A 27,433-nucleotide genomic window follows, 5' to 3' on the forward strand; every position below is an offset into this window, starting at 1 on the left:
TACGAAAGAGAGGTTGAACTGGCTAGTAATAGGGGTTGCGACAATTTCGGTGGCTAATTTTAGAAAGAAAGGGTCCAGATTGTCTAGCCCAGCTGATTTGTAGGGGTCCAAATTTTGCAGCTCTTTCAGGACATCAGCTATCTGAATTTGGGTGAAGGAGAAGCGGGGGAGCATGGGCAAGTTGCAGCAGAGGGTGCAGAGCTGGTGGTCGGGGTAGGGGTAGCCAGGTGGAAAGCATGGCCAGCCGTAGCAAAATGCTTATTGAAATTCTCGATTATCGTAGATTTATCGGTGGTGATAATGTTTCCTAGCCTCAGTGCAGTGGGTAGCTGGGAGGAGGTGCTCTTATTCTTCATGGAATTTACAGTGTCCCAAAACGTTTTGGAGTTAGTGCTACAGGATGCAAATTTCTGTTTGAAAATGCTAGCCTTTGCTTTCCTAACTGATTGTGTATATTGGTTCCTGACTTCCCTGAAAAGTTGCATATTGCGGGGGCTGTTCAATGCTAATGCAGTACACCACAGGATGTTTTTGTGCTGGGGTGAACCAGGGCCTATATCTGTTCTGAATTTTTTGAATGGGGCATGCTTATTTAAGATGGAGAGGAAAGCACTTTTGAAGAACATCCAGGCATCCTCTACTGATGGAATGAGGTCAATATCCATCCAGGATACCCGGGCCAGGTCAATTAGAAAGGTCTGCTCGCTGAAGTGTTTTAGGGAGCGTTTGACAGTGATGAGGGGTGGTCGTTTGACCGCGGACCCATTACGGTCGCAGGCAATGAGGCAGTGCTTATTGCCATACTATCATAAAGAGAGTTATACTTGGAATACGGAGGAAGAATGGAGGGAAAAAGAGAGGCAAAGGAGGTCTAAGAGAGAGAGGGAGGAAGAGGGTGAGCTTGAGTCAGTTAAAAATGGCGGAAAAAAGGGAGATGGTTTGTTAAAGAAGAATGGTAGAAAGTGTAAGCAGAGTGAGTTGAAGACAGGAGGAGAAATGGAAGTGAATGAGGGCGATGTATCGGAGGTGGTCGGTGTGGTGAAGTTCTCGGAGCCCGAGGCTTGCACCGAGGGTCAGGATAAAGATGAGTCTGTGACAGTAGGAGTGAAGTTTTTGGAGAAAGTGGACCCTTGCCATTTGGCTGATCAATTTGTGGTTTCAGGGTGGGTGAAAACAGAGTTGGGTGCTGTGGAATCGGTGAGGGTAACCAGAAGTGGTCTAGTGATAATTGTTTGTGTTTCTGCTGGTCAGAGGGAGCAAGAGCTCCGTGTTGAACGAATGGGGGCAAGAGATGTGAATTGTTTTGCTCTCAAGAAAAGGGTGCCATTGAAAGGCGTGATTACTAGGTTAGCGGTAAATGTGAAAGCAGACCAACTGAAGGGGAAGATTCCCGGTGTCTGTGATGCTCGTCATTTGGTGCAACGCAGACAGGGTGGCGTGAGTGGAGAAACAGAAGAGTCATTGTCTGTTCTTTTGAGTTTTGCCCGACAAAGTGATGTTAGGATATATAAGTTATCCAGTACGAGCTTTTGTGCTGAATACATTACGTTGTTACAGGTGTCAATCTTATGGGCATGTGGCAGCAGTGTGTAGGAGGGAGGTTCCAAAGAAGTGTGCAGATAGGGCATGAGACAAAGGAATGTGTAGCATTGGGGAAAGTAGTGGTATGTGTTAATTGTAGGGGTGCCCATGGGGCTGGGGATCCGAAATGTCCGGTGCGAGAGAGGCAGGTTGAGGTTTCCAGGGTTAGAGTAGTGCAGAAGTTGTCATATACTGAGGCAGTGAAGAAAGTAGAGGAAGATGGGTCAAGTGGGTGGGATCCTGAAAGGAGTGGTGTGATTAGTAGATCTGTACCAGTACAGAGGGATAAACCAACAAGTGATATATGTTTCAGTAAGATTGGATTTTTGGCAATTATAACAATGGTTATCAACTGTACTGCAGGGATGGAATGTAAGTCGCAGAAAATAGAGGTTGTGGTGGCAGATGCAGAGAGTTATTTGGGTGTGCGAGACTTGACATCAGAAGAGTTACAGGGTGTGTTAAGTGGTGGTGTCCTATCCTTTCAGGCTGTTGGCTTGAAGTAGGAATAAATAGATTTAAATAGTGGAGTATGGTAGTTATTATTATACTTTTTTGTGAGTGTAGTGTTAGATGATTGTATTTTTTTTAAATTAAAGCGAAGTGTAAGGGAGTTATACTCCAGTCTAGTAGGTGGCAGTATATGCAACATTTATTGGATGCCAATGGCCGTTAAACCTCATCGAAGTAGAAAAGAAAGAAAGCGAAAGAGAGAGAGAGAGAGGTCTTGAGTCTGCCAGCAGGGATTCTGCTGGTATGTGCCACTGTAGCATTAGGATTCTATTTACGTTAGAAAAACTACATTTTGAACTGAAGTGTTCCAACTACAAACTGACATTTGCGTTACCATGGTTACTAACGCATGCAGTCTGTATTAACTCCAGTTGGGGGCGAACATTTCAAAGATTTGTGCAGTGAACACAGCATCACTCAGGTAGCAAGCAAAAGGTGTAGACCCTGAGCGGTGGATAGAAGCTACCCATCCAGTTACTTATACAAAACGTCTTTCACAGCCGAAGACTTACGATTATGAAAATATGGTCGTAAAAACTAGAAAACAAAACGTGAAGGATCAACCGCCGCAGGCCAACGTCAACGACAGAGACAGGAGTCCGCTTGTATCGCCAGGAACCGGGAAAAGTAGACGATCAGGCAAAGGAACCTCTTTCAACAGCTTGCTTCACAATAAGAATGGACTATTTCCTGGGTTTTCATTAATCAGAAGTAAGCTTGGCCTTACTCCGTCTGCTTTTGTGAAACTTGGAATCACTCTGGTTCTTGGTAAGTGTCACACAACAACACATCTACAGTAGCTAGCTAGTTAGTTAGCTAGCTACAAGTACTGTAACTATGTTGCTAACGTAGCTGTTAGCTTACGTTAGCTAGCAAACAGTAGCGTACGCTAGTTTGCTAGCTAATGCTAGCTCACAGTGCACAACCACAACGACAGCTAACGTTTCTGAGGTTGCTATCCCAGGCTGTGCCATGGTCATTGGTGGCTATCAAATTATGCTAGCCAATTTAACGTTACTGTAGTTAGTTAACGGTAATTATATTATTAACTAGTTAGCTAACTCATAATAGAACTATGATTAAACCCCACAACTTTCCTAATATCATTAACTAGTTATATTTATCTGTTTCTCTGTCTCTTCTTCATAGCTGCTCTGACTGGGTATTTACATTGGTAAGTAGCTAACCTCGTGTCTAACAACAGTTCAGGTCATTGACATGTACTTCAAAGTCTTGAATGTGTCCTGTGTACATTGATTGTAGATAACTAACGTTAGCTAGCTAACTAGATATCCCTAAAGCCTATTTGTTGTTTGTGTAGGTACCATCTCTCACGCCTCTTTGAGAATGACAGACACTTCTCACATCTGTCAGGACTGGAAAAGGAAATGGCATTTCGGACAGAAATGGTAAGTCTTGTGTTGTTGAAAGATGACAGAAGAAGAAACTAATTAAATAATGATGACCTATTCTATATGATTGTGTTTGATACTGTGTCTTGCAAAATCTTAGAGCCTTGTTTCTGTAGCAGGCCATGAGCCAATACCTGATCAGGGCTTTTATGTGGGAATTTAATCAATTTGTTATATGATCCTGTTCTAGGGCTTATACTACTCCTACTTCAAGACCATCATTGAGGCCCCAACTTTTCTCAACGGCCTGTATCTGGTCATGAACGATCGGCTTACAGAGTACCCACTGGTTATAAACACACTGAAAAGGTTCAATCTCTATCCAGAGGTAACATTTGTGGAAATGGACATCCTTGGCATTTAATTGGACAACAGACTTTGTTGAGGGTCTTCATGCTGAAATCCTTCCTCCACTGCTCTCTAGGTTGTCCTGGCCAGCTGGTACAGAATCTACACAGATATAATGGAATTCTTTGGACTCCCCACCAAGATGTGTTGGTCCATCAATAGAGGAGAGGGTATGGCTGCAGTGGACGGCTGTGAAGGTACCAATGCAGTCTTGTTTGACCTGAACACACACAGACACACAACTCGCTAGGCCGGACGCAATCGAACCAGCACTATGGGAAATAATAAAGAAAACAAGTGTTATTCCTGTGCCATCCAGCTGAAGTGGTTCATCTGAAATATTAGTTGTAAAAAAACTCATTATTGCTGCATATGAAATTGAAAGTTGGCATAACGCCAGTGTTCCACTCTGTAGAGAGAGGACTGCTTGATGACACAAAGCCAAACTGTTAGATTTTAATTCAACATATGCAGTGCTACTTGAAAGTATGTGAACCCCTTGTGCAATTACAGATTCTTTCAGTTTTTACCATCAAATCTTAATTTAATCAGAACCAGTCTTTTTGATCTGACATAACAGGTTTATATTTACCAATACCATATGTTGGTGTAGAGGAAATCATGAGTAGTAGAAAAACAAAATTTAAAAAGGAATTAGTGCAGGTGCAAAAATAAGTGAATTAAGTTGCATTGGTTAAATCAAGTAGGTAAGTAGAATCAGGTGGGTAAATAATTATCTACCAAATGAACCAATCAAAGGAGAGATCGTTAGCAAAGAGTTTGGGCGGGACTCTGATAAATAGAGATAAGAAACCTGGTCAGTTTGGTGTTACCCATCCAGGTGAATGCAAAGCACACCATGCCGATAGGAAAGGAGATCTCAGAGGACATCAGTCTGGGGAAGGCTATAAAATCATCTAAAAAATATTTGAGCTCCATCAGTCCACTGTGAGGCAAATAATGTACAAATGGAGAGCATTTAACATGACAGCAACTCAGCCTAAAAGTGGACGCCCTTCCAAAATATCCCCAAGAGCTACAAGAACAATAATAAATCAGGCAAAAGCCATCCAAACATAACATCTAGAGATTTGCAGACCTCCCTTGCTGCATCTCAGGTAACTGTGCGTGCTTCAACAATAAGAACACTGAATCGAGGGTTGCTAGGAAGAAGCCTCTGCTGTCAAAAAAGAACCAAATTGCCCGTCTTAACTTTGCCAGAGACCACCTGGACAAACCTGAAGATTTCTGGTAGTCCATTCTCTGGACCGATGAGTCCAAAATTGACGTTTTTGGTCACAATCAACACTGCTATGTTTGGTGAAAACCCAACACTGCCTACCACCAAAATAACCTTATCCCAACAGTCAAGCATGGTGGTGGAAATGTCAAGATCTGGGGCTGCTTTTCCTCCTCTGGACCTGGACAACTCCACATCATTAAGGGAACCATGAATTCTGAGGTATACCAGGAGATTATTGAACAGAACGTCAGGGCATCAGTCAAGGAGCTAAAGCTGGGCCGAAAATGGGTCTTCCAACAAGACAACGACCCAAAGCGTTCAAGCAAGTCTACCAAAGAATGGCTCAGGAGAAAGAAGATTTGTGTTTTGGATTGGCCAAGTCAAAGTCCTGACCTAAATCCAATCGAGATGCTGTGGCAGGACCTAAAGCGGGCAGTTCATGCCAGACACCCCTCAAACCTCACTCAATTGGCTGAGTTCTGTAAGGGGGAGTGGGCAAAAATCCCTCAAAACAGATGTCAGAGACTGATTACTGGCTATAGGAGATGTTTAGTCCAAGTTATTGCTGCTAATGGAGGTGCCACAAGCTATTGACTAAAGGGGTTCACATTTATGCACACATCAAATCTGAGTTTCTGTTAAATAAACCACATTGTTAAATAAACAATGAAAATATATCTTTTTTTTTTCTTCTGTCATTTACTTGGAATGTCTTTTATTACGAATTGGGGTTTAGATAAGGAATTTATGTTTATTTTACTATTTTATAGCAAAACAATGACCAGCCCTGTAGGGTTCACATACTTTCAAGCAGCACAATATATTCCACTGCACTGGATCAATGTTATTTTTCTGAATCGTGGCTTTCCAAATGTGCAAGTTTGACTGAATACCAGTTAATTTCAGGAAAATATAGATCTGTGTCTCCCATAGGAATACCATACAGTTGCTTAGCTTATGAATAATTGCAATCCATTAGGCTATTTCTTGCTTTCGTTGCATTTTTATTGAGCTGCTGCAGAAAGGAAAAGCTTTTTCTTATTTCACAAAACACATTTATCAGGGCCAACTTCAATGAAATCTATGAATATGGGGGAGGTGTTTTGTGAGGGGAGGTTGTTCCCCTTTTCTACTTGTTGAACTGTTCTCTTGACTTCTTATTAGCACTCCATAGCATGTTATATGCGTGGACATGGTACTTCTCAGTGTTATATATATATATATATATATATATATATATATATATATATATATATATATATATATATATATATATATATATATATATATATATATATACATATAGGCATATAGTTAAGACTGGTGCAAGTTACACTTCTTTCTAATTAAGGTGTGAATTCTGTGAAAGCACACTCTATGTAGTTTGAAGGTGCTGCTGTACATGTAAGTGCCGCCTGCCTTTTGTTCCTGTTTCCACTAGCTGAGTGCACAGCAAATTAGAACAGACTCAGAATAGCCCTTTATCCTCAGCAGTTCTATGGTAGTAAAATGAAAGAAAGCCTCTCACTTCAGGAAAGCATTAAGACGGCGACTGAAGGCTTCAAGGTTTCCATTAGGCCTGTCTTTCACTATGAGCGTGCCATGTGTCAGGTGTCAATCAATCAATATTCCATCATGCTTCAAACATCTTATTTTGAGGCATTCCATCAGTTGACTAAACATGTTCTAAAAGTAAGGTAATTTGTTTGGGACAGTAATATGACAAGCAAACAATATTCTCACTCATTTTTGTCCAGGACTTCAGGTCATGGCCATAGAAGAACATATAGTAATGTAATAGAATCCCTGGGCATGAGAATCAGTGCTTTGAAGTTATGGTATTTGGCTATCCAAGGTCCTTGCCATTGCCAGTCTCAATCCTAATAGTCTCTCTATCTGTGTGTGTCAGGTATGGGTGACCCCGCCTACTTCTACGTGACCTTTGTGTTCCTCCTCAACGGTCTGATGATGAGTCTGTTCTTCATCTACGGGACCTACCTCAGGTAACTTAACCTTTACCCTCCTTTGATTCTGCATCGGTTAGGGTTCAGATTAGGACTTTAAAGTCATTTAGTCAGTTTAATGTTTTAACAAAGACTGATCAAATAAGAAAACATTTATCTCCCTCCCTTCCTCTCTCTAGTGGTAGTCGGCTTGGGGGCATGGTCACGGTGCTGTGTTTCTTCTTCAACCATGGAGAGGTGAGTGTGTACCGTACAGGACCGTGGAGGTAGACTGGTGAAGGTGGAGATGGGGGATGGATACAATGCAGGCAGCCATCAAAAGGAGCTCTGTCTCAGCCAGTATCAGATGGGCTGAGTGGTTTCTCTATTGTATTCTTCACACCAATAGATACTGACATTTCAATCATACTCTCAGCTCTCCTGTCTCCTCTCCCCAGTCCCCACCCACTTGTCTCCTTGGCCTTCTCAGTCTGTGCTGGTTTCAACGCAGAAGTGTGAATGTATCCGCATCATTATTATAGGAGCATTGGTGCAGTGTGGGTTGTAGGATGATGACTAAATGTACTGGATGAGATTACTGGATGCATCTTTATGTACAAATAGCTTTTCACAGTTGTCATTGATTGATTGCGTAGCGGTACAGAAAATCCCCTCCTACGCAACAATGTGTTGTCGCAAAATAAAGTGGGATTGTGTGTGTGTGTGTGTGTGTTTCTGTGTCCCAGAGCACCCGGGTCATGTGGACTCCGCCCCTGAGGGAGAGCTTCTCCTATCCCTTCCTGGTCCTGCAGATGTTACTGCTCACCCACATCCTCCGGTAACTTACAATCCCTCCTTCCGCTCCTTTCTCCTTCCTTTCTCTCTCCTTCTCTTATCAATACTCTCTGGCTGCCTCGTGATATGGAATGTAGAGCAGCGATTCTCAACTGGTGGGTTGCGACCCAAAGTTTGGTCGCGGAAGCTTTTTGATGGGACGAGTAATGTTTGTTTTTTTAAATAAAAAAATACTCCAGTCTGAACTAAACCAGGTAGAAAGTGTGTAGAAATGATAATGTACTTACATATTTTAATAATTTCATCCTTGAACATTTTTTCTTAAATCACAGTATTTTCGATATAGAGCTATTAGCAGCACTATTTTGGTTGATTTTGTGGTCTCAAGCCAGTGAGGTGACTTTATTAACATTTTTCATCAAGAATATGGGCAAAATGTAATTATTGACAATGAACGAGGTAGCTGGGAATGTTGTTCCCTTGTCATATAATTGCTATATTAACTATCAATATACCATTCCTTTTTTTTTTCAAGATTGTATTTTGGCGATTCTTTTTCGCGATAAGAATATTGGGTCGCGACTGAGACAACCTAGTTCAATTTGGGTCTGAGGAAAAACCAGTTGAGAACCACTGATGTAGAGGATATTGAGTGCTCTGCAATTGTTATGATCTCAATTCATTGTGGTTCAGATATCTGATTTGTAAAGCTTGGTGTTGGTAATACCAAGGTTGTTGGTTCCGTTCCCGCATTGTTCACATGGAGTTAGTGTTTGCTATTTGACCATGTTAACTTCTTCTCTAAAGCTGTCAGTGTGAGTGGATGGTTTGGTGACTGATACATTCTATCTAGAGGCAGCCTGAATGGGAGTGTTAGTGTGTGCCTGTGTTAATGGATTTCCTTACCTCTCGCCTCCTGCCCTTTTCCACATCTATCTCTCCAAAGGACACGCAACCCCAGCAGAAAGGCCATGTGGGCGCTGGGCATCTCCAATTTGTGCTTCATGCTTCCCTGGCAGTTTGCCCAGTTTGTGCTGCTAACCCAGGTAAGAGAGAAACATAGGGAAGGGTGGAAAGGTGGAGGCTGTGAGAGGGGTGGAGAAGAGGAAGACTGAGAGGGATAGAGCGAAGGGACGCTGTGAGAAAAAGAGACTGAGCCAGGAGAAAGAGAGATTGAGAGAGAGAGAAAGGGAGAAGAGTAGACCGGTAAAGGGACATTGTAAGAAATGGAGAAGAGGATAACAAAAAAAGCAACAGACTGAAAAAGGAGGGAGGGTGTGAGACAGATGGAGACAAATAGACTCTGGAGGGGAAGCAGACAAAAGCGTCAAAGGTTAGTCTTTCACACTAATGGGATCTGCTGGCATCTTTGCTTAGCAACAGCTTTGCTATCAAGTATCCCTCAGCTAGCTACAGTTCCCTATCCTAATCAGATCCTTCTATATGGGGATTTTACAACACACTGTAATCTAAGTACTTATTACATCAAATCAAATTGTATTTGTCACATGCGCCGAATACATTCACCTTACCGTGAAATGCTTACTTACAATGTGTATTGTCGTCGAAAGTAAGCATGCACCCTTTCACTGTTGTTGTAGACACTACTTATTGCTTGTGTTTACACGTTTGAGTACTTGTTTCAGGTGGCCTCTCTCTTTGCCTCGTACATCCTGGGATACATCAGCCCCACCAAAATGCAGTCCCTCCTAGTGACACACATGGTAAATGGATTTTCTGGTTCCTAACTAACCTGTACTCGTGGCCGTGCATCGTAAAACAGGGCTGTGCGTTCTGCCAAGGAGTGTGTTTATCTGTGTGTGTGATTCTGGCCGTAGCTACGTTACTCCTCCACCACAGTTCCAGCTCTCCTAATCGTCTCAGCAACACAGGCTGTTAGCGTGGCTAGCATAGCGGGCTGGGGCCAGTGTGCTGGGGAGATAAGAGAAGAATCCCTTTGTATTAAGATGATGCTGAGATTTGTGTCATTGGAGGAGGAGAGAAGAAAGAGGACATATGGCTGTGAATAATTCATCTGCCTGGCAAGAAGTGGCAGCGTGAAGAAAACGGGGACACACACAGGCTTGTGTCCTCGACGACCTACAGCATTGTTAAGCCCACTTTGGCTGAAACAAGTTTGGTGTGTCTGTGTGCCATGACAACAGTAAAAAAAAAAATATTCACACACTCTTTTCATAGTCCCAGTCGGTATTCGATAGAACGTCGCAGCCCTGCCCACCTGTGGGGAAAACAACCTGTGGTTACTTAGGTTACCCCATTGGCTCACAGCAAAAATGTAACCTTTTTCAAATGCAATTTCCTTGTTGTCAACCTGTTTTAGTCAATTACAAAACTACATTTAAGAAAAGCACATTATGTCTAAAGATGACTTTTCAACATTGCCTGCTCCCGAGTGTTCTCACTACTTAGAAACCCATAATATTGTAGAGCTTCCCTCATGTCTGTTTTCATGACAGTGCTAGCAGCCACATGAGTGCTACTGACCGGCTACCGACCAGAACATTAAGCTAGCCAAGACAAACAACACAAACAAACAGACTATAACGGACTATGCAGCTACAAATAGTAGCATTAAGACGGTGACTGAAGGCTTCAAAAATACTCTACTAAACAAGTTAAATGTCTTACCTGTGATGAAATGTTTTCCACACACATACTGTAGCTACGTGTCGCTTACTTGGACACTGGGTCCCCACATTTCCCACACTGAATAGCCTGAAGCCATAGGGCTCTTCTCGCTCTATTTCCCTACCTGGAAGCATTGCGAACCGTAGGTCAGGATTTTTGACCTGGTTACATGTATAATGAGCAACACAGCAGCTTTTCTGCATTTCTTTTCTTTTTCTGTATACAAAAAATCTACAACAAAGTTGTCTCTTTTACACTGGGGGTCATTGGGAAATTATGTTTATTTTCCCCAATTTGTGGGTGTGGTCGAGGGGAATTCCTTATTATTACGTGAATATCGACTCGGACTATGTCACCAAACTTCTTTGCACCCGATTCCATCTCCAGATCACACTTGCTGTGTGTTTTGTTCTGATGTTCGGGAACTCCATGCTGCTGACGTCATTCTACGCCTCCTCGCTGGTATCCATCTGGGTGAGCTGGACTAGCACTCTCCTCATGCTTTCAATGTGTAGAGGATGTGTCTTATGTTAAGCATGGTGTGATGTTGAAAATGGTATGGTGTAGAAATCAGTTCCTTCCTGGTTGCAGGGAATAATCACCCTGCGGGACAAATTTGCAGAAGCCTTCAAACCTGGCCTCATCACATGGGTAAGAGCACATAAGTGTGTGTGAACATGTTTAACTTTACTTGTGGGGACCAGAAGTCCCCACAAGAATGTTAAACAAACAAAAACTGGGGACCTTTTGCCGGTCCCCAGAAGGAAAAAGGCTATTTCTATGGGGTTTAGGGTTAGAATTAGTGTTAAGGGTTAAGGTTAGGTTTTGGGGTTAGGAAAAATAAGATTTTGAATGGGAATCAATTGTGTGTCCCCACAAGCTTAGTAAAACAAAACTGTGTATGTGCGAGGGCACGTGTGTGTTTCCTGGTTGACCTGTCTGTCTGCTCTCAGGTCATGCAGGGCCTGGTATGGGTCGTCTCCACGGTCATTCTCAAGTTCATGCTGTCAGCCATCTTTGGAGCTTCTGATGATGTAAGTCTTTCAAAATAGTATTGTGCATTTGAAACAACCTAGCTATATTGCCTTACATTTTGGTGCCCTTTTCTGGAAGAATCACTGTGCATTTTGAAACAAGCCGTCACTCAGAAGAATGATAGTAATACAAGTAAATAGGAATATGCAAACTATTTGAAATTGCAGCTATTTTTACAACAATTTCTCTCTCCCAGGCTCACATCAGTAGCTTAATAAAGTCCAAGTTCACCAGCTACAAGGACTTTGACACCATGATGTATACCTGTGCTGCTGAGTTTGACTTCATGGAAATTGAGGTATGAAAGACACTATTGGCCATATTTGGCAAAGCAACATGGTACTAGTGTTAGAAGGGATCCTTTCATAGTATTTGGCAACTCATTTTGTAAAGGTCATGTAGTGTGTGTGTGTGTGTCAGAAATAAATGTTTTTCTCCAGTCGATATGACGTGTGTAACATTGCTCTTCTCAGACCCCACTGCGCTACATCAAGACACTGCTGCTTCCCATCAACATGCTGGTGGTTACTGTCATAGCAGGACGGGTAAGACTTCATTTGTGTACCATAAACCAGGCACTCCACACAATCCACTGTTAGAGAACAAGGCAGGCATCCTTGAAATGTCATTTCTCCCGTTCTGCTTTTGACATGCCTGTTGAGCTCAGTTTGTCATATTTGAGGCAGGCTTGAAGAAACGGCAAGAGAATTATGTTCCAAAAATATTCAAGAATCTCCGCGAGCGTGTCCAAATGTGTCCGTTTGATCTAATTGTGTGTCAATGCAGAATCAATAACACAGAGTGGCGCAGTGGTCTAAGGCACTGCAGTGTTTGAGGCGTCACTACAGATCCGGGTTCGATCCCAGGCTGCGACCGGGAGACCCATGAGGCGACGCACAATTTGCACAGCGTCGTCCGGGTTAGGGGAGGGTTTGGCCGGCCGGGATGTCCTTGTCCCATGGCGCTCTAGCGACTCCTGTGTTGGGCCGGGAGCATGCACGCTGACACGGTCGCCGGTTGTACGGTGCTTCCTCCGACACATTGGTGTGGCTGGCTTCCGGGTTAAGCGAGTAGTGTGTCAAGAAGCAGTGCGGCTTGACAGGGTCGTGTTTCGGAGGATGCATGGCTCTCGACCGTACAGGAGTTGCAGCGATGGGACAAGACAGTAACTACCTATTGGGGAGAAAAAGGCGTACAACTAAATAAAAACTGTCACAAAAAATGACAAGTGCCATTTTTTATTCTGCTTGACTTGCTTTGCAAGTGAAGAACTGGAGGCCTTCTAAATAGTGACACTGGTAAAAATTGAAATGGTTAATTGTTTGATATTTGCTGTGAGTATGCTCGCTGTTAGCATATAATAGAAGGCGGAGTCATCCTGGTCAACGTTATATCCCTTCTGAGGTTTGCCTTTTTTATTTGTGACACTGTTTGTCCATTCTCCTACTCTGTACAGACGATCCAGGATGTTGTGAGGTTCCTGAGGGAAGGAGAGAAGTATTCTGTCAAACCTGATGACGACGACGACGACGAAGAGTGAGTATCTTTCCCTCTGTCCTCTCTCTGTTGTAAAACTCACCCTCTTAACAGCACAAGTCAAAAGGCAAACCTGTGTGCATTTTGCCCGTTCATTCTTATAAAGACAACACAACTTGACATTTTGACAACTTTTTCAAATTTTTCACAGGCCAGAAATGTTAGCAAAAGGAGAGGTAAGCAAGCATCCTGATTTCCCTGAATGTTACTGCTGTCTCATCATGTCATATGATTCAAGCCTTCTTTTTTCTTAAATGCGGTAATGTTCATCTGCTTCAGCTACAATAGTAATGATCTTCTAAGTGATTTTCATTACCTGCATACAGAGGCAATTTTCTCCTGCCAGTTAAATTGTGCTCGCTTTATTACCAGTTCTAGCTCAAACCATTTATTTCTCTCGCTTCCTCCATCCATCCCTCCCCCAATCTTGTTCACTCCCTGTGGCCTTCAACCCTCATTCTCTACCTGGGCTCTTTCTCTCTCTCTCTCTCTCTCTCTCTCTCTCTGTTCTCTCTCTTTCTCTGTCATGGTCTCAGCTGGTGTACCATAGCCTACAGTTGATAGCCTTTGCAGTGCTGGCGATGCTCATCATGCGTCTCAAGCTCTTCCTCACGCCCCACATGTGCATCATGGCCTCCTTGATCTGCTCCAAACAGGTCAGTCCCTGACTCGACTCAACACAACACCACTCAACATGACACGACACCACTCAATGCAACACGACTCAACACAACAGGACTCAACACAACACGACTCAACGCGACTCAATGAGATTCAACACACCACAACACAATTAGCACTGACACCACACAGATACCACAGAGTACATAACGGTACCAAAGATAGATCACAACCCCACTACCACCACAGACCTTCATCACAGACAGACTACAAACCAGTGTTCTCTGTGATGCTCATGTGTTGTCTGTCTGTGTGTCAGTTGTTTGGCTGGATAGGGGAGAAGTTCAAGCTCCACATGATGGTGTTTGGCATCCTGTCCATCATGGCCATGCAAGGGGCGGCCAACCTGCAGGCCCAGTGGGGCATCATGGGAGAATTCAGCAACCTACCCCAGGAGCAGCTGCTGGACTGGATCAAAGACAGCACCCGGCCCAGTGAGTGATGTCATCATCCTACGCCTGAAACCAAGCCCCTGGCGCTCAAAACAAAATAATAATTTAAATCATTCTAAATGGTGTCCTTCATTATGGAATTGACTGATCTGACTAGGTTGGATTGGTGAAAGCAATTGGCTGGTAACCTCACTTTCATGGATCCAGTCCCTTTCAGATCAGTGATCATGACCCATGCCTTTGTGGACTCTTCTCTTAGATGTTTTGTTTTGTGTGTGTGGTGCAGACGCTGTGTTTGCTGGAGCCATGCCCACCATGGCTAGTGTGAAGCTGTCAGCCGGCCGGCCCATCGTCAACCACCCACACTACGAGGACGCTGGACTGAGGTGTGGACATAGCTAGTACAGTAGTATCAATGTTATGTGCCAGGCTAACACCAATTCAGCGTTGTCTAAACGTTGTTGTGGTCTGTTCCACTCAGAGAGAGGACCAAGCTGGTGTACGCCATGTACAGCCGCAAGTCTGCCGAGGTGGTGAAGAGGAACCTGATGCAGCTGGAGGTGGACTACTTCGTCCTGGAGGACTCGTGGTGCACCCGGCGCTCCAGGTAAACCTGGGTGGCCTTCCTGTCAGTAACCCACTGCTGTTTACACTGTCATATGCTCTTGTGACATTGTCAACAAGTAATTCCAGTCAGTGCAGGGCATTTTTCCAACTCACTCTGAAATGACTCTGAATTGAACTGAACCCAATTCTGCTGCAAAGTGACCTTTTGAACAGTCTGTTTCGCAGCCAATCAATCACACAATGTTTTTCTTTAGTTTGTTTCTTTGCTGAAATATTTTCTCTTTCTCTGCCCCCCTCTTTCTCCCTTCCTGGCTTTCTCTGTGCTCTCCCCAGGCCTGGCTGCAGTATGCCTGAGATCTGGGACGTGGAGGACCCTCAGAACGCTGGGAAAGTCCCCCTCTGTACGCTCATGTCCAGGGACTCCAGGCCCCACTTTACTACCGTCTTTCACAACAACGTTTACAAAGTCCTAAAAGTTCCCAAAGCAGCTAAAGACCTCAGATAACAGCAGGGTCGGCCTGTTTTTGGTGCTACCTTCTAGTATTTCCACCGGCTCCGGCCTGGTGGTGTTTTTATATAGTTCCTTTTCCTGTTGGTCTGTCTCCCTTTGGAGGTACCACTGCCACAGCTGCGTTTTACGTCTCCCTTTTCTGAGGCTCTGTTAGAACAGTGGACTGATATGATGGGCTAGATTAGAGTCCCCACTTGTGTTGTATAAGCATTTAATTTAATTTGGTTTTATGCAAGCTTATACTGAAAGTTGTTCTTAAAGACTGAATTCATTTTATTTGAGTGTGTATTAGTACATTTTGGATGTCAGGCATATTTAGTTTTCGTACTTTTATGCCCTTTTTTTGCATATTAAGAATTGTCAGTATTTAGACAGTGTTATTTTTTTTCCACTGCTGTGTGTTATAATTGTGTTATTTGCCAAAGCAAAGTGTAGTTAGTATAACTACTGGTGTTACAGCTGCAAGTGTCAGGTTAATGTAGCCCACCTGAAATGACCTTTAAGAGAAGCGGAATATAATAATTTACAAACTGATTTTTTCCAACCACCCATTGCAGCTTGTAGCAGTGCATTATTTTAAGCATTAGCAAAATGACCTACCACCAAATATCAGTGGTTTAGGAGCCTGTATTGACATACAGAAAACACTAGAGACTTTTAGGCATCTTTTGGAGTTGTTAAAGTAATTATGCCAATTTAGCGTCATTGCTTTGTACTCTACCACACAGGAAGGTACGTCATGAATTTGTAGCCTTTTTTGCACCTCAAAATGTGGCCTTGCACATGTCACAACAGCAACATATTAGAATTCGACAATGTATTATGACTCAACACTTTTTTTTATTTTTATTACCGGTATTTGAATTGTAACGCGCTTGTGGTTACTTCCCCATAGCTGTGAAAGACTACGCCACTCTGTGGACTCCACTTTACACTCAATAGCACTGGTGTGCTCTACCCACTTAAAACCACTTTCTCCTTTTGTGACTGTGAAAGTCCCTTTGCCACTCTGATGAGGTCAAGGGTCAAACAGGAGAGTGCTCCGGAGCTCCGCTTAACCGGAGTGTCCTTGTCATAATCCCTGTGACTCACTCTGCCTTTTACCAGTGTGGCATTGAAGTTACTTACAACAACCCCAGTGTAATCATTCCAGTGTAAAAGCTACACTATTGTTGGGTAAAAATCATCTCACCAATACAGGTGAGGCTTTTTAGCAATAAGCATAGTTAGTTACTCATAAAGACTTTGTTTAATGTTTATACATTTAATACAACATTCAGCAATTGTAATAGTATCAAGTAACGGTTTCAATTAAATGCAAGGTGAAAGCTAGAAGTTTATTTCAATGTATTCTGCTATTTCTGTGACTGTTCACGAATAGCACTGCAGGTGCTTATGGGGTTTTATTTTTTGTTATGTCCAAGATATACTGTAAGGTACTGAAGTGATCTTGAAAGCAAAGTGCCGTTTTTAGTGGTTGGGCGGTGACCACACAACCTGAAATATTTTGACATCACCAATTTGAGTGACGTCAACATTTCTAGTGACAGGCCTAGCTTTGTCTAATGCTTGTCTATTTCATCTGTATTTTGAAAATAAAATGTTTATCAGCATCTTTCTTTCTCTTGTTTTTGATTAACAGTCAAACCAATGAGTAAAAGTTTGTGCTGGTTGATCATTTATGAAAGAATTTGATATTTCATTCATTTAAATGGTTTCTGGATTCACAGTAAGAAGCCTTTATTAATAGAATACACACCTGAATACAAACGTGACTGTTTATAATTTGGTTATAATATGGGGGCCGCCTCCCACAAAGAAAAAAGGTTCCACTGGGTATGACAAGAAATAGTGAGTGACTTTCTCCACACTTCCCAAAATATTAAGTGATTCTGTAGTAGTTATGCAGTTAGATGGTAACATTATGTTGGCCTTATTTGGACTTTCCTGTAAAAGGGGTCATTTATGATTGGCTAGGGTCATCTCTTTCCCCCCCCATACACCTCTACCTCACACAGTGTCAGGTACTTCTCTCTTCCTGGGAGAAAGATAGTGAGATAATGTCCCTCCATGTTACATGGAAAATCCATTGGCTGCCCTTCTCTCATCTCGGAGATCACAGCAAACCTGAAAAGCACACATACCAGTAAGTTAGAGCATACAGCCAGAGGTTTTTCCTGATCATGAAACCTGCAATCGTTGATGTAAACCGGTAAATTCGCCACAACATCTCCAAAACATGACCGCTGTGGATCAGCTAAGCCAAGGCTTCATGAATCATATCTTATCTTTTTCACAGTGGATTGGTCGTGTGCCGTTGTTCTCCAGTGAGTCTCCAATGTTGATCTCAGCCCCGTTGATCCTGTGGAGACAGCAGTCCCCTCTGTTGGTGATGGTGACTTGGTATGTGTCCAATAGGTCCACTCTCCACCAGGGGTTAGTCTCTGCCTTCGTGTGGCTGCAGGAGCCAGCATGGTACAGTGGGTTACGCTTCCTGTCGATGGCATTCCTGGCAGCACCGTGGCTGTCGTACTGGGAGGAATTGACCGCTACTCCACCGGAGGCTAGATTCTCTGAGGGGCACACAATAAGAATTAGGGGGAAATACAGTGCCTTCAGAAAGTATTCATACCCCTTGACATATTCCACATGTTGTGTTACAGCCTGAATTCAAAATGGATTAAAAATATTTTATTCTATCCCATACCCCATAATGATAAAGTGAAAACATGTTTTTTGACATTTCAACGAATGTATTCAAAATGACATACATAAATATCTAATTTACTTAAGTATTCAAACCCCTGAGTCAATACTTTGTAGAAGCACCTTTGGCAGTGATTACAGCAGTCAGTCTTTCTCGGTAAGTCTCTAAGACGGGGATCTTCAACTAGATTCACATGTGGGCCGATTTTTACTGGAGCGGATGGTCAGGGGGCCGGAACATAATTACAAATAATTTGTAAACTGCAAATTGACCGCAAGAAGTACAAACAGATATTTTATTAAAACATAATCATTTCAAACCATGCTTACTTAGAACATGGTCACATATCTCTCTATTATGCGTGGGAATACTTTGGAACAGATTTCCAAAACTAAAATCACTTGGAGCTGATTTGCTGGTGTTTTTACAGTCTTTAGGTTAAAAAAACAAATATATACAGTATCAGTCGAACGTTTGGACACACCTACTCATTCAAGGGTTTTTCTTTATTTGTAATATTTTCTACATTGTAGAATAACAGTGAAGACATCAAAACTATGAAATAATACATATGGAATCATGTAGTAACCAAAAAAGTGTTAAACAAATCAAAATATATTTTATATTTGAGATTCTTCAAAGTAGCCACCTTTGCTTTGATGACAGCTTTGCACACCCTTGATATTGTGCTTTTCATGTACTAGTCCTTTAGTTGAACTGAGTTGTCAGTAGTTTATTGTAAACATATTTGCTCAGCCTACTCACTGAGGGTTACTGTTGCCGTTGTTCTTCAGGGAACTTCCGATGAGAAACTCCGCCCGTCCAGCCTCCAGGGGCAGCAGTCCTCTCTGTTAGTGACGGTAATGGATGTGACTCTGTGAACAGCCAGCAGGTCCACCCTCCATCAGGGGTCGCTCTGGAGCCGGGTGTGGGCACAGGAGCCAGAGAGGTACTCTGCGTCCAGGCGACCATCGATGGCGTTCTCGGCGTGGGTCAGACGGCTTAGCTTGGACAACTAGGTCGCTCTGTCCATCAGTGCCATGTTGCCTTCATTCAAATATGAGGGATGGGGTTTGCTTAGAAAAATTACTTAGTGAGTATGGAATATTGTGTAAAATCCAAGCTTCTGGTTAAGGATTTCTGATTTCTGGTCCCAATTTTAGCCTGGAGGGTACTGTATGATTGGATGTAGGAGTAGCTGACCTTTCAGAATAGCAGGTCTTCTGAGGGATCTCAGAAGATCCAACAGCCAGGCTAGGTTTAGGTTTGGAGCTGTAACAGCTGTCTTGGGGGCAGTTGAAGGCAGGGCTGCAAAAAGGAGGAGAGAGACAGGGAGAAAGGGAGTGGAGTAAAACATTTGTATCCGTAAACAATAATAAAAAAAGGCATCTGCTGGAGAAGGTGTACATTCAGAATGATGGAGCTCATACCTGCCTGAAATGTGCTTGCGTGCACATCCACCTCACACATAGTCAGGTACTTCTCTTTCCTGGGAGGAGAATGTTGACATAGCGCCCCAACATCCCACCGCACGGAAATGTCCTGGTTTGCCCAGCAGGGATGTATGGAATCCCAGCACACCTACAGGTATAGGAATGTTGAGCATTGTTATATGTTATAAGATGATTGCGGGACAAACAGTATTTGCTCAAAATAAGGGATCAGGGATGAGTGTCCTGAAAGCTTAAAGGGGCAAACTGCAGTTGCTAAATCTATTTTTGGACATTGATTCTTGAAGAATATAACTTAGAAATGCCTCATGAGCTTAGTTCAACTGTCGTCAGAACCCAAAATATAATCTTGTTTTATCCAATGTTCTTAAATAAAGTAAATGTAAACAAACTATATAGCCTCATAACATGGTTCAAACTATAAGTTTGATATCATGGATGGTCAGTCCTTGCATCCATAGCTATGTCTATGAATTTAAGAGTGATTACATTTGTCTAGCCCCATCCCTGGGCTGGAAGAACAGTTTGTTATTGTTTCAATTGCAGATTACCCCTTTAAGTCTGGTTAAAGTCTCATAGTTAATGATGATGAGTTATGGAGATGATTGGATTGTTTAAGGGAGAGTTGTGTTACTGGGATGACACATAGTGGGTTGTGTAGCCAGCCAGAAGTTGTGTTATGAAGATAACTCAGTGGGTTGCTATTGCCATTGTTGAACAGGGAGTCCCCAACGTGGATTTCTGCTCCACTGATCCTGTCGGAGCAGCAGTCCCCTCTGTTGGTAATGGTGACGTAGGTGACATTGTGGGTCTTGCTCAGGCCCACCCGCCACCAGGGGTCGATCTCTGCTTTCGTGTGGTTACAGGACCCCTCCAGATACCGATTGGTCCAGTTCAGGTCAATGGCATTGTTGGCATCTCCAAACGTGTCCCACTGCGACGACTGACTGGCTATGCCGCCAGTGGCAGAACAAACAAGATTAAAATCATGGGTATAAAAATGGTTCATTGTCAGTTCAAGATGCAGTACATAGCTGTACTAATCAATGATCTCAATGAAAACCTTTTCTAAAACAGTGATTGCATTCTCTATAGTACAACAAAAGTAAAAATACTGTATACAGTGGGGGAAAAAAGTATTTAGTCAGCCACCAATTGTGCAAGTTCTCCCACTTAGAAAGATGAGAGAGGCCTGTAATTTTCATCATAGGCACACGTCAACTATGACAGACAAATTGAGAATTTCTTTTCCAGAAAATCACATTGTAGGATTTTTAATGAATTTATTAGCAAATTATGGTGGAAAATAAGTATTTGGTCACCTACAAACAAGCAGGATTTCTGGCTCTCACAGACCTGTAACTTCTTCTTTAAGAGGCTCCTCTGTCCTCCACTCGTTACCTGTATTAATGGCACCTGTTTGAACTTGTTATCAGTATAAAAGACACCTGTCCACAACCTCAAACAGTCACACTCCAAACTCCACTATGGCCAAGACCAAAGAGCTGTCAAAGGACACCAGAAACAAAATTGTAAACCTGCACCAGGCTGGGAAGACTGAATCTGCAATAGGTAAGCAGCTTGGTTTGAAGAAATCAACTGTGGGAGCAATTATTAGGAAATGGAAGACATACAAGACCACTGATAATCTCCCTCGATCTGGGGCTCCACGCAAGATCTCACCCCGTGGGGTCAAAATGATCACAAGAACGGTGAGCAAAAATCCCAGAACCACACGGGGGGACCTAGTGAATGACCTGCAGAGAGCTGGGACCAAAGTAACAAAGCCTATCATCAGTAACACACTACGCCGCCAGGGACTCAAATCCTGCAGTGCCAGACGTGTCCCCCTGCTTAAGCCAGTACATGTCCAGGCCCATCTGAAGTATGCTAGAGTGCATTTGGATGATCCAGAAGAGGATTGGGAGAATGTCATATGGTCAGATGAAACCAAAATAGAACTTTTTGGTAAAAACTAAACTCGTCGTGTTTGGAGGACAAAGAATGCTGAGTTGCATCCAAAGAACACCATACCTACTGTGAAGCATGGGGGTGGAAACATCATGCTTTGGGGCTGTTTTTCTGCAAAGGGACCAGGACGACTGATCCGTGTAAAGGAAAGAATGAATGGGGCCATGTATCGTGAGATTTTTAGTGAAAACCTCCTTCCATCAGCAAGGGCAGTGAAGATGAAACGTGGCAGGTCTTTCAGCATGACAATGATCCCAAACACACCGTCCGGGCAATGAAGGAGTGGCTTCGTAAGAAGCATTTCAAGGTCCTGGAGTGGCCTAGCCAGTCTCCAGATCTCAACCCCATAGAAAATCTTTGGAGGGAGTTGAAAGTCCGTGTTGCCCAGCGACAGCCCCAAAACATCACTGCTCTAGAGGAGATCTGCATGGAGGAATGGGCCAAAATACCAGCAACAGTGTGTGAAAACCTTGTGAAGACTTACAGAAAACGTTTGACCTGTGTCATTGCCAACAAAGGGTACATAACAAAGTATTGAGAAACTTTTGTTATTGACCAAATACTTATTTTCCACCATAATTTGCAAATAAATTCATTAAAAATCCTACAATGTGATTTTTTGGATTTTTATTTATCATTTTGTCTGTCATAGTTGACGTGTACCTATGATGAAAATTACAGGCCTCTCTCATCTTTTTAAGTGGGAGAACTTGCACAATTGGTGGCTGACTAAATACTTTTTTTCCCCACTGTAGGAAGGGTCCACTGACCACTAAGTCACTATGTTTGCAATGTACAAAGAACTGTTTACTTTTCAAAAGTGGCAAACAAGACTGTGCCATGGAGCATTACATATACAGAGCACTAACACAGGCATGTCACATTTAGTAATCTTATTCCAATCTCTATACTTTTTGTTTGAACTGCACTTTTTATATTCCTTGTACAGTATGCTTATAAGTATGTTTATAAGACATGATGCAGCTTCACAGACACACTAAGACGGCCTTGATTGTTGTAAAGGCTCAGTGGAACAACCTGGTGACATCAACCTGGCCATTGCCCTATAATCATACTGTAGTATACACATGCATATAGTCCAGAAAACACAGCTAAATCAGTCTGAAATGGTCATTTAAAACTAATTTTATGTTTTGCAACAACAACAAAATCCAGGAAGACCACTGAACACCACTGAATAAATATAGCAGCATTGCAGAATCACGGTATGCCACGTCCTACACCCACTATATAGCACAAGCGGAATAAATGTTTGCAATACAACAGCACCATCAGATGGTTCAAAAGAGGAGCTTCATTTAATCTAAAAAACCAAGTATATGATTTAATAACTGTGTGTGTGTGTTTTTGGTTTTACTATCATTGTGGTGACCAGAAATCCTCAGAAGGATAGTAAAACGAGGAAAATTCGGACAAGTGGGGACATTCCTCAGGTCCCCACAAGGAAAAATACTATTTTAGGCTTAGGGGTTAGGTTTAGGGTTAGGGTTACAATTAGGGTTAGGGTTAGGGTTAGAATTAGGGTTAGGGGTTAGGTTTAGGGGAAGGTTTAGGATTTAGGGTTAGGTTTAGGGTTAGGTTTAGGAGTTAGGGTTAGGTTTAGGTTTAGGGGTTAGGGAAAATAGGATTTTGAATGGGAATAAATTATTTAGTCCCACTGGGATAGTAAAACAAACGTGTGTGTGTGTGTGCACATGTGTGTTTGTGCATGCACACGTGTGTGTGTAAATGACCAAGATTGGGGCTCTGCTTGGCATGTCCACCGCCTACATCATCCCACTGAAGAACTACTCATCTGTGCTGAACATTGATGAGAACACAGACATCCTTCTGCTCAGTGCAGTTGACCACATCCTGCAATATGTGGACCTGCACTTCCAGGAGAGTGCAGCGACAGAGCCTAAACTGTCTCCTTAAAACAAAGCTGTGAAATGCTGTATAATATAAATATGCATTACATATGCTTATCATGTTTTATTACTTTTTTTAAAACTAGTGTTACTTAGTCATTGACAGCAGTCTTGCTTTGAGTAAAATTAATATGTAGGAAATATTTTGGCCTGTGTATGTGTTTTCTGTCTAATGATGTTTAACCTGTTTTGTCCACTAGAGGTACTCTCACATGGGGTTATGGGTCACTGGCCACATGTACACTGAGTGCACAAAACATTAGGAATACCTTCCCAATATTGAGTTTCACCCCCTTCTGCCCTCAGAACAGCCTCAATTAATTGGGGCATGGACTCTACAAGTTGTTGAAAGCATTCCACATGGATACTGGCCCATGTTCACTCCAAAGCTTCCCAGAGTTATGTCAAGTTGGCTGGATATCCTTTGGGTGGTGGACCATTCTTACATTTACATTTACGTCATTTAGCTGACGCTCTTATCCAGAGCGACTTACTAGTGCATACATTATTATTTTCATACTGGCCCCCCGTGGGAAACGAACCCACAACCCTGGCGTTGCAAACGCCATGCTCTATCAACTGAGCTACCTCCCTACCCATTCCCTCCCCTACCCTGGACGACGCTGGGCCAATTGTGCGCCGCCCCATTGGTCTCCCGGTTGCGGCCGGCTACAGCAGAGCCTGGATTCGAACCAGGATCTCTAGTGGCACAGCTAGCACTGCGATGCAGTGCCTTAGACCACTGCGCCACTCGGGAGACCCGAGTTCTTGATACACACGGGAAACTGTTGAGCATCAAAAACACTGCAGCGGGGCCTCACGAGTGGCGCAGCGGTCTAAGGCGTCACTACAGACCCAGGTTCGATCCCGGGGTGTATCACAACCGGCCATGATCGGGAGTCCCACATGGCGGCGCACAATTGGACCAGCGTCGTCCGGGTTAGGGGAGGGTTTGGCCGGGGGGGGGGGGGGGCTTTACTTCACTCATCGCGCTCTAGTGACTCCTTGTGGCAGGCCGGGCACATGCAGGCCGACCTCGTCATCAGGTGAACGGTGTTTCCTCCGACAAATTGGTGCTGCTGGCTTCTGGGTTAAGCGGGCAGGTGTTAAGAAGCGTGATTTGGTGTGTCATGTTTCGGAGGACGCATGGCTCAACCTTCGCCCCCCGAACCTGTTGGGGAGTTGCAGCAATGAGAAAAATTTGGTAAAATACAACAACAAGAAAATACATACAGTACCAGTCAAAAGTTTGCACACACCTACTCATTCCAGGGCTTTTCTTTATTTTTACTATTTTCTACATTGTAGAATAATAGTGAAGACATCAAAACTATGAAATAACACATATGGAATCATGTAGTAACCAATTTAAAAAAATAAAAGATATATATATGTTATATTTGAGATTATTCAAAGTAGCCACCGTTTGCCTTGATGACAGCTTTGCACACTCTTGGCATTCTCTCAACCAGCTTCATGAGGTAGTCACCTGGAATACATTTCAATTAACAGGTGTGCCTTGTTAACATTTAATTTGTGGAATTTCTTTCCTTCTTAATGCGTTCAGCCAATCAGTTGTGTTGTAACAAGGTAGGGGGGTATACAGAAGATAGATGTATTTGGTTAAAGACCAAGTCCATATTATGGCAAGAACAGCTCAAATAAGCAAAGAGAAATGACAGTCCATCATTACTTTAAGACATGAAAGTCAGTCAATATGGAAAATATCAAGAACTTTGAAAGTTTCTTCAAGTGCAGTCACAAAAACCATCAAGCACTATGATGAAAGTGGCTCTCATAAGGACCACCACAGGAATGGAAGACCCAGAGTTACCTCTTCTGCAGAGGATACGTTCATTAGAGTTACCAGCCTCAGAAATTGCAGCCCAAATAAATGCTTCACAGAGTTCAAGTAACAGACACATCTCAACATCAACTGTTCAGAAGGGACTGTGTGAATCAGGCCTTCGTGGTCGAATTGCTGCAAAGAAACCACTACTAAAGGACACCAATTAGAAGAAGAGACCTGTTTGGGCCAAGAAACACGAGCAATGGACATCAGACATGTGTCCTTTGGTCTGGAGTCCAAATTAGAGATTTTTGGTTCCAACCACCATGTCTTTGTTAGACACAGTGTGGGTGAACGGATGATATCCGCATGTGTATTTCCCACCGTAAAGCATGGAGGAGGAGGTGTTATGGTGTGGGGGTGCTTTGCTGGTGACACTGTCTGTGATTTATTTAGAATTCAAGGCACACTTAACCAGCATTGCTAGCACAGCGTTCTACAGCGATACGCCATCCCATCTGGTTTGGGCTTAGTGGGACTATCATTTGTTTTTCAACAGGACAATGACCCAACACACCTCCAGGCTGTGTAAGGGCTATTTTACCAAGAAGGAGAGTGATGGAGTGCTGCATCAGATGACCTGGCCTCCACAATCTTCTGACCTCAACCCAATTGAGATGGTTTGGGATGAGTGAAGGAAAAGCAGCCAACAAGTGCTCAGCATATGTGGGAACTCCTTCAAGACTGTTGGAAAAGCATTCCAGGTGAAGCTGGTTGAGAGAATGCCAAGAGTGTGCAAAGCTGTCATTAAGGCAAAGGGTGGCTATTGGAATAATCTCAAATCTATTTTGATTTGTTTAACACTTTTTTGTTTACTACATGATTCCATGTGTGTTATTTCATAGTTTTGATGTCTTCACTATTATTCTACAATGTAGAGGTGTGCCTGGCACCTATTACCATACCCCGTTCAAATATTTACATTTACATTTTATTAGACGCTCTTATACAGAGCGACTTACAGTTAGTGAGTGCATACATTCTTTTTTTATTTTTCATACTGCCCCCCCGTGGGAATCGAACCCACAACCCTGGCATGGCAAACGCCATGCTCTACCAACTGAGCTACATCCCTGCCGGCCATTCCCTCCCCTACCCTGGACGATGCTGGGCCAATTGTGCGCCACCCCATGGGTCTCCCGGTCGCGAACCAGGATCTCTAGTGGCACAGCTAGCACAATCAATGTCTCTTAAATATTTTTTATCTTGCCCATTCACCCTCTGAATGGCATACATACACAATCAATGTCTCAATTGTGTCAAGGCTTAAAAATTATTATTTAACCTGTCTCCTCCCCTTCATCTACACGGATTGAAGTGGATTTACCAAATTACATCAATAAGGGATCATAGCTTTCACCTGGATTCACCTGGTAAGTCTATGTCATGTTTTGTAAGCTCAGTATATATACAGTACCAGTCAAAAGTTTGGACACACCAACTCATTCAAGGGTTTCTCTTTATTTTTATTATTTTCTACATTGTAGAACAATAGTGAAGATATCATAACTATGAAATAACACATATGGAATCATGTAGTAACCAAAAAAGTGTTAAACAAATCAAAATATATTTTATATTTGAGATTCTTCAAATAGTCACCCTTTGCCTTGATGACAGCTTTGCACACTCTTGATGTTACAGGGGATGTAGTTGTAGTTAGCGGGGCTGTAGTTACAGTTACAGGGGTTGTAGTTACAGTTACAGGGGCGGTTGTTACAGTTACAGGGGCTGTAGTTACAGGTACTGGGGATGTAGTTACAGTTTCAGGGGCTGTAGTTACAGGTACAGAGGCTGAAGTTACAGTGGCTGTAGTTACAGTTACAGGAGTTGTAGTTACAGGTACAAAGGCTGAAGTTACAGGGGCTGTAGTTACCGTTACAGGGGATGTAGTTGTAGTTAGCGGGGCTGTAGTTACAGTTACAGGGGTGTTAGTTACAGTTACAGGGGCGGTAGTTAGTTACAGGTACAGGGGCTGTAGTTACAGTTACATGGGGCTGTAATTACAGGTACAGGGGCTGTAGTTACTGTTAGAGGGGCTGTAGTTACAGTTACAGGGGCTGTAGTTACAGGTACAGGGGCTGTAGTTACAGGTACAGGGGCTGTTGTTATAGTTACAGGGGCTGTAGTTACTGTTAGAGGGGCTGTAGTTACAGTTACAGGGGCTGTAGTTACAGGTACAGGGGCTGTTGTTATAGTTACAGAGGCTGTAGTTACAGGTACAGGGGATGTAGTTGTAGTTAGCGGGCTGTAGTTAAAGTTACAGTGGCTGTAGTTACAGGTACAGGGGCTGTTGTTATAGTTACAGAGGCTGTAGT

At 43.0% G+C, this 27,433-nt stretch overlaps 1 protein-coding gene and 1 pseudogene across 2 annotated transcripts in view; one reads left to right on the forward strand and one right to left on the reverse strand.

The window, feature by feature from the left end:
* The first annotated feature begins 2,294 nt into the window (after positions 1-2,294).
* Positions 2,295-16,819, forward strand: LOC311140506 (protein C-mannosyl-transferase DPY19L1-like). The gene is made up of 22 exons (XM_084175594.1): positions 2,295-2,862; positions 3,244-3,268; positions 3,416-3,503; positions 3,697-3,834; positions 3,931-4,051; positions 7,007-7,100; positions 7,241-7,298; positions 7,787-7,878; positions 8,782-8,881; positions 9,482-9,559; positions 10,872-10,958; positions 11,076-11,135; positions 11,438-11,518; positions 11,716-11,817; positions 11,993-12,064; positions 12,976-13,055; positions 13,207-13,231; positions 13,592-13,711; positions 13,996-14,170; positions 14,415-14,514; positions 14,610-14,735; positions 15,029-16,819. Exons 1-22 carry the CDS (start codon positions 2,619-2,621, stop codon positions 15,198-15,200), a joined length of 2,238 nt encoding a protein of 745 aa, XP_084031720.1. The 5' UTR covers positions 2,295-2,618; the 3' UTR covers positions 15,201-16,819.
* A 366-nt stretch (positions 16,820-17,185) lies between these two features.
* The window catches only part of LOC311139967, a 61,706-nt pseudogene continuing 51,458 nt past the window's right edge, over positions 17,186-27,433 (reverse strand). Inside the window, exons 11-15 of the transcript XR_014615497.1 lie at positions 20,057-20,403; positions 19,344-19,494; positions 19,089-19,221; positions 17,504-17,840; positions 17,186-17,333 (exon numbers count right to left, since the gene is read on the reverse strand). The product of XR_014615497.1 is annotated as an uncharacterized misc_RNA (transcript). The remainder of the gene's footprint in view (positions 17,334-17,503; positions 17,841-19,088; positions 19,222-19,343; positions 19,495-20,056; positions 20,404-27,433) is intronic.

Source organism: Coregonus lavaretus (assembly GCF_964263955.1).
Source record: "Coregonus lavaretus genome assembly, chromosome: 13".
Classification (NCBI taxonomy): domain Eukaryota; kingdom Metazoa; phylum Chordata; class Actinopteri; order Salmoniformes; family Salmonidae; genus Coregonus; species Coregonus lavaretus.

What these genes read in the sequence shown, in the direction of transcription:
- LOC311140506 (XM_084175594.1), top strand. Translation starts at nt 2,619, where the DNA reads ATGGTCGTAAAAACTAGAAAACAAAACGTGAAGGATCAACCGCCGCAG. An exon ending in TGGAATCACTCTGGTTCTTG is followed by an intron (nt 2,863 to 3,243) that starts GTAAGTGTCACA and finishes TCTTCTTCATAG; the next exon opens with CTGCTCTGACTGGGTATTTA. An exon ending in AACCTGGCCTCATCACATGG is followed by an intron (nt 11,136 to 11,437) that starts GTAAGAGCACAT and finishes GTCTGCTCTCAG; the next exon opens with GTCATGCAGGGCCTGGTATG.